The sequence below is a fragment of the Echinops telfairi genome, unplaced genomic scaffold (genome assembly GCF_000313985.2).
Source record: "Echinops telfairi isolate 266 unplaced genomic scaffold, ASM31398v2 ScPeMD7_2;HRSCAF=8, whole genome shotgun sequence".
NCBI classification, from domain to species: Eukaryota; Metazoa; Chordata; class Mammalia; order Afrosoricida; family Tenrecidae; genus Echinops; species Echinops telfairi.
In genome coordinates this window covers 5,028,110-5,034,954 of record NW_022103898.1, presented here as the reverse complement: position 1 = coordinate 5,034,954, position 6,845 = coordinate 5,028,110, and the positions used below count along the sequence as shown (strand labels likewise).

At 53.8% G+C, this 6,845-nt stretch overlaps 1 protein-coding gene across 1 annotated transcript in view; it reads left to right on the top strand.

The window, feature by feature from the left end:
* FBLN1 (fibulin 1) overlaps positions 1 to 6,845 on the top strand; it is a 101,607-nt gene that overhangs the window by 63,850 nt on the left and 30,912 nt on the right. The window contains exons 15-16 of the mRNA XM_045290019.1: positions 1,701 to 1,843; positions 5,431 to 5,562. Of these exons, the coding sequence (XP_045145954.1) occupies positions 1,701 to 1,843; positions 5,431 to 5,562 (275 nt within the window). The remainder of the gene's footprint in view (positions 1 to 1,700; positions 1,844 to 5,430; positions 5,563 to 6,845) is intronic.

Below are 6,845 nucleotides of genomic sequence, written 5' to 3'. Positions count from 1 at the left end.
AAAAAAAAATAATAAAAATGTCTGGCCCAGAGTCTGGGAAGGTGCAGGCATAGCTTTTGAAACTTCTGGATCCTAGCCCTAGTACAATTAGATAAGAAAGTAGAAAATCCAAGGAAAGCATTTGGATCTAAATGAGATGGCAAGGTGTCTTCCTGAACTCCCAAATGCTATTTGGACTGGCTTTGGTGCAAGAGACAGCAGTAGGAAGCAATGGAGTGTCCAGTGGTCCCGGGATCAGAGAAAGTTAAAATAATCGATAGGAAATCATTGGAAAGCTCAGCGGACCAATCTGAGGATAGCAACTGAAACCGGGCGGCATTTGCTCACTCAGTGATCCGTGTGGAGCAGGAATACACTGTGGGGATTGAAGGGACTAGCAGACTAGCCTCCAGGAAATCCCGAAACCGCACCAGAGATCAGGACTTCACACTTGAGGTAGAGAGAGCTGGAACTGGGATAAAAAATGAGTAGAAATGAGACAACAGAGAAGATGGTAAAGGGGAAAAATATCAGAAAACCGGAGTTCTTGGATGGTGCAAACTATTAGCACACTCAACTGCTAACTGAAAGGTTGGGAGTTTGAATTTGCTCAGAGGCCGCTTGGAAGAAAGGCTGAGAAATCTACTTCCAAAAGGCCATCCATTGAACACCTGTGGAGCACAGCTCTGCTGTGACACACAGGTGTCGGGAGTCAGAACCCACTCAGCAGCGGTTCATCAGAAATACAGCTGCTCCAAAGAGTTTCTCTGTGAATCGGAAAAAACGACTGTGAACAACGCCCTTCTGAAGTTTCAGGGAAATCAATCTCATGGAAAAACGATCAACCGTCAAGTATCAAGGTGTGATGCCAGACAAATTATTATAAGAAAAAAATTAAGAAGCAGAATGGCATCCCTATGGGCAATAAAATGCATGCCTATAGACTAGGTCAACCGGCAACTTCTCTTTGAAAACAAACTAGAAGCATTACGAAAATGATCAAAACACGGGGGGAAATGCCAGTCAGGAGGAAAAAAGAAAAAGGCAGTGATGTGCTAGAATTCAGGAAATAACAATTCTAGAAATAGACCTTAAACTTGAAGGCACACAAAGTGAGTCAACACTCAACAAAAATAGAGCTTGAAAAGAAGAAACACTTTTTTTTTTTTAAAGAAGTTCATTCTTTTTTTTCGTGAGGCCCCGCTTTCACGGTCTGTATTCGTACTGAAAATCAAGATCAAGCGAGCTTTTGCCTTTCTGTCCTTAGAAGAAACGCTTTGTAAATGACAAGAGCGATGAGAAGACCTGAAGCGGAAACGACAGATATTGAAGGCAAAGACGACCCAACATGCATTTTGTAGAAACCACTGAAGAAGAAATCCACAAGGGAGAAAAACATATATTAAAAATGATAACCCAAGGAAACTTTCCAGAAATTAAAAAAAAAAAATTCCACATACCAGGTAAGAGCAAAGGATCCCTGGAGGTCCAGTGGTGAAGGCATTCAAAAGCTGACGGAAAGATCAGCCATTCCAGAGGATGGGGAGAAGACGGGCAGCCGGCTTGTGGAAAAGTTCGTAGCCTTGACAATCTGATGGGGCTCTTCTCCACTATCCTATAAAGCCATAGTGAGGGGCTGGTTAGTGTCCCCACTTGGCAGGGACCTCCTGAGGGGAGCCCAGTTCAGGGGAGGCCTTGACCTTGTCTACCTTCCCCCACAGGCTCCGCCAAGAGAAGACAGACACCGTCCGCTGTGTGAAGGCCTGCCTTCCCAACGACGTGACGTGCGTGCTGGACCCGGTGCACACCATCTCCCACACCGTCATCTCGCTGCCCACCTTCCGGGAGTTCACCCGCCCTGAAGGTGAGTCCTGTCTGGGGAGGGCGCCCTTCACCTGAGCTGGAGAGGCCATTAGAACTCGCTAGAGCTGGGCAGGGTGTGAGAGAGCCCTCACCCCGGCCCTCAGCCCTCTCCCTTGTCCCCAGACGGCAAAACGCCCCACCTGGCCCATTCCCCCCACTCTCCATTCTGGGTCTCTCCTCATGGTGGGGCCTTCAGCAGCGAAGGCTCTCGGCTTCCAGCCTGGTGACCCGCTTCCCGACGCTCCGCTCTGGAATCCCGGGGCCACGCCTGCCCGGCCGCGCTCAGCAAGGGCTGGTTCTGTCCTTAGGAGCAACAGTGGCTCCACAGACAGCTCAGCATTGGTCAAGCACGAGGAGTCGGGGGTGGGGGTGGGGGGGCTTCCCGGAGGAGGGGGCTTCCCGCTGGGACTGGTGGTCAGTGGCCACCAATCGTGGTTCTGTGTGGAACAGAGCAGGACTGGGAAGGCCTGGAGGTCACTGGAGGTTTTGGGGCCCAAGATGCTGGCAGGGGTCCCCAGTCAGGTCCTGGTCCTTACAGGTAACCATTGTATGTGGGTGGGGGGGGTGTTGAGGGGATACGGTTTGAGGACCTCATTGGATTTGACTTGGCTGAGTGGTAAGCATTTTAATGGCAATGGGCCTGCAGGACAAGCAAGCTCCTTAACTTGAGTCCCCAGGAGGAGGGGGTAGGTGGAGGGGACACTCCCCTGTCGTCAAGTCAATGGCGACTCACAGCGACCCCATAGGACAGGGTAGAACTGCCCCTGTGGGTTTCCAAGACTGGAACTCTTTACGGGAGCAGAAAGCCTCATCTTTCTTACTCAGAGCAGCTGGTGGTTTTGAACTGCTCACCTTGCAGTTGGCAGCCCAACAAGTAACCACTATGCCATCAGGGTGGAGATGTTTAATGAGCTGAGCTGCTCCCTAAGAGGTTGGAGCTTCATGACCACCCAGAGGCACCTTGGACAAGAGGACTGGTGACCTGATTCCCCCAAACTAGTCCTTGGAGTCTCCTGGATCACGGCTCTCCTGTTTCACACACGGGGACACTGTGAGTCCGTGTTGATGCTATGGCCACTGTGAGCTTGAAGCTGGGACTCTGACCCTGAGGCTCTGGGGAACATTGCTGGGGCCGGGGAGTGGGGGGAGGGGACAGCCGGTGAGGGTATTTGGAAATATCACCGTAGTCCCTGAAGGGCAGAAGGACAGGGGCAGGGAGCCTGTGAGGGGCTGGTTTGTGTCCCCACTTGGCAGGGACCTCCTGGTAGGTCTGGGTAGACCAGGCACCCCGAAGTCCGATGCATGGCCCAACTCCAGCCACCTAGCCTCTGGTGTACTGCCCACCTGCCAGGCCCATTGGGGTCAGTCGCTAGCACCCTGTCCATCAGGCACTGGCCATGCATCTAGGCACCCTCTTGAGGAAGGCATATGAGGACCTCATGTTGAAGCACTTGGACAAAGCCACACAGGATTATGGGAGAGCTCAGGCCAGACCGTAAGCCCCAGCGGAGAGGGCGTGGGGAGCGGCAGGAGAGACCGCCAAGGGGGTGGTTGCCAGGAAGGAGTGAGGGGCCCCGACTTCCAGCTCCCTTCCTCTTAGAAGAGGGTGCCCAGAATCTCCTCAGGCTGGGGTGAGAAGACACCCACCCTGGGGCTCTTGTTGTAGTTCGGTGCTGTGGGTGGTCTAGCCGCCGTGTACAACACTGCCCGGTCCTGCGCCATCTTCTCCGTGGTTCTGTCTGAGCTTGTTGGTGCCGCTGTGTCCGTCCATCTCATGGAGGGTCTTCCTCTTTGTCGCTGCCCCTCCACTCTACCTAGCACGATGTCCTTCTCCTGGGACTGGTCTCTCCTGACCGCATGTCCAGGGCATGTGACACGGTCTCACCACCCTCCCTCCTAAGGAGGATGTGGGCTGTACTTTTCCCAAAGCAGATGTGTTTGTAGTTCGTGGGACCTTCAGTATTCTTCTCCTGCACCGTCATTCAAAGGCGTCTGGTTTTAATTCGGTCTTCGTTATTCAGTGTTGCAACTTTCACATACATAGGAGGTGATGGAAAAAATCATGGCTCATTGATGAGGAAATTCAGGTGCAGAGGGAGGGTTCTCCCAAGGCCACCCAAGTGGTCTGGGGGCAGAGGGGTGGGGGGGAGTAATCAGGGCACCCAGCCATTCAGCGCACTGGGAAGACCTGTCAGATTCAGGTCACTGTGGGGCAGGAGAGGAGGCGTTTCCCTGAACGTCCCCTTACCCACGTCCCTCCCCATCTTCCTCCCTTCCCGGATATTCTAGATGACCTGGGTCCCTGTGTGCCAGCCCTGCTGAGAGTGAAGCTGGACCTCAGGAAGACCCCCCACCTACCCCTCTCAGCAGCCGTGGTGTCTCACTGGTGCTGCGGGCACAGGCCGGACGGCCCCTCGGGGGCCCATCCTCTGCTCCATGCTGGTGCCCTGGCTTCCAGTGCCCAGGGCTTATTCCAGGGTGCCCATCTGTACCAGCCTGTCCTGGCGAGTTGGGGACACCTAGCCCATGCTGTCCTGTATAGAGGGTGTCCTGAGGTGCCTGGGCCACACTGTGTGTTCACCTGGGTTCTGTGGAGAAACACACACACACACACACACACACACACACACACGCACACATATACACATATATAAACACACCAAATTCACTGCCATCAAGTCAGTCCTCCCTCATAACGACCTTCCAGCACAGGGTATAACTGCCCCTGTGATTTCCGAGACTGTAACTCTTTATGGAAGTATAAAGCCTCATCTTCCTCCAGTGGAGTGGCTAGTGGTTTAGAACTGCTTACCACCAGGGTGTGTGCTCTCTCTCTCTACACGTGTATATGTATGTATGTGTGTGTGTACCCATACACACATACATGTATATTTAATATAACCACATAGAGATATGCATATACATATGCATATATACTTATGTGTAGATATACACTTTATATATAGAGAGAGAGACAGAGAGATTTATATCAAGAAAATGGCTCACATACTTGCAAAAGTGAATAAGTCCAGTCCCTCTGGTTGAAGTCCATGGGTCAGATGTTAAGCTGGAAGCTTCTCCCAATTCAAGGAGCTGCTGGGCTGATGAACCAGTAAGCAGGAGGACCACAGGCTTGCATCCACCCAAGGTTAGCGGGCCAGGTTTGGGGCTGCAGAGTCCAGAGAATCCCAGGTTGGCAGGTCAGACGGCAGGTTGGGCCGATGGCAGACGGCTGATGGCTCCTGAGGTTGACAGGCAAGATGGCAGTCTCCAGTCTAAGAACAGGTGAACCCGATGCAGAATCCAGGTTCAGCAGAAAAAGCAAGCAAGCTCCCCACAGCATCCACTTAGACGGGAAGTGAGCTACACCCCTAGGAAGCTTCATCAGGGCTGTGACCTGAGCAAGGGGACTTGCATCCCAGCCTGATCTTAGAACTGCTCGGCTCTTCACTGCAAATGCCTCCGCGGAGTTGACTACATCGTATTAGGTCTTGTCACGGGGCATGACTGGCCTAGGCCTTCACGGCCACGCTGCCGAGCGAGAGGTGTGACACAAACCCAGCTATCGCGCTGTGCTTCTCCTTACAGAGATCGTCTTCCTCCGGGCCATCACGCCCGCGTACCCTGCCAACCAGGCTGACATCATCTTTGACATCACGGAGGGGAACCTGCGGGAATCCTTTGACATCATCAAGCGCTACATGGACGGCATGACTGTGGGTGAGTGACCGGAGAGGCCCAGCTTCACCTAGAAGCCCCTCTGTCTGACTGTTTGGGTCGCCCTTCCCATCCCCACCCTCAACCCTTCAGGGCCTAGGAGCCCAGAAGTGGTCGCCTGTTCAGGCCATGCCGTGGACTCTCCAGGGAACCCACTGAGCTTCGATCTCCACGCCTAAAAGAATGGGTGCATTAAATGCATTCTGCATCTCCCAACCATGAGTTTCAAATGCTATCACACGCAGAAAGCACCCCCACCCCAGGGCCTGGTGGTGCCGAGTCTGTCCCAACTCACAGCAGCCTGTGAAACACTGCGCGGCCGGGCCCCAGCCTCATCCTCACAATTGTCCCTCTGTGAGCGTCCATTGATGCAGCCACCGTGTCAGTCCATCATGCCCAGGGCCTTCCTGTCTTCCACTGCCCTGAGCCTTTCCCAAGCACGGTGTCCTTCTCCAGGGACTGGCCTCTCTGCTAACATGTCCAAAGTCTGGGAGACGAAGTCTCGCTGTCCTTGCCTGGAAGGGGCACGCTGGCCGTACTTATTCCGAGACAGGTTTGATTGTTCTTCAGGCCATCCGGGGTGCTTTCAATATTCTTTGCCAGCACCGTAACCCACGTGCACGGATTCTTCCATGGTCTTATTCAAAGTCCGACTTTCCCATGCCTATGAAGTGATTGACAATACCTTGGCCTGGGCCAGGCATACCTCAGTCAGGGAGCCTAAGTCCGCCGGTCTTATTTCTCCTGGAGCCCAAGGCTTGGCCTTGGAGCTAGCTTGGCTCGCCATGTGCCTTGTCATCCCCGCCCTTCCAGGTCCCCCACGTCCCTCACGCTGACTGCCCCTCGGAGCGTAGAGCCCGCTGCCCTTCTCTCCCAGAGATGAGGTGCTGGACACACAGGAGAGTTGAGGCACAAGATGGGCAGGGGCACTTCCTGGAGTCGCGGTACCTAGGCAGAGGAGTGGGGGACAAGGAACCAGGCAGAGGGGCTCCGAGGACAGAGAAGCTAGCGAGTGGGGGGGCGGGGAGGGGGGCGCTATACTAGTTCCATCCAGCTGGGGGTGGGGTGGGTGGTGGGTGGCAGGAGAGATGGAGGCTGGATATGCCCTATGATCGCTCTCATTGTCATGTCCTGAAGAGTCACTTTTTAAGACTTTTTAAAATTTGTGGGGCCTGACTAAAGAGTTCTACCTACCATTTGGGCCTTCGATTTAGACGCCAAGTGTTTTTTCAGGGGCTGAGCAGACTAGGGCTAGCTCCTGCCCTCCCCAGGGCCTCAGTTTCTCC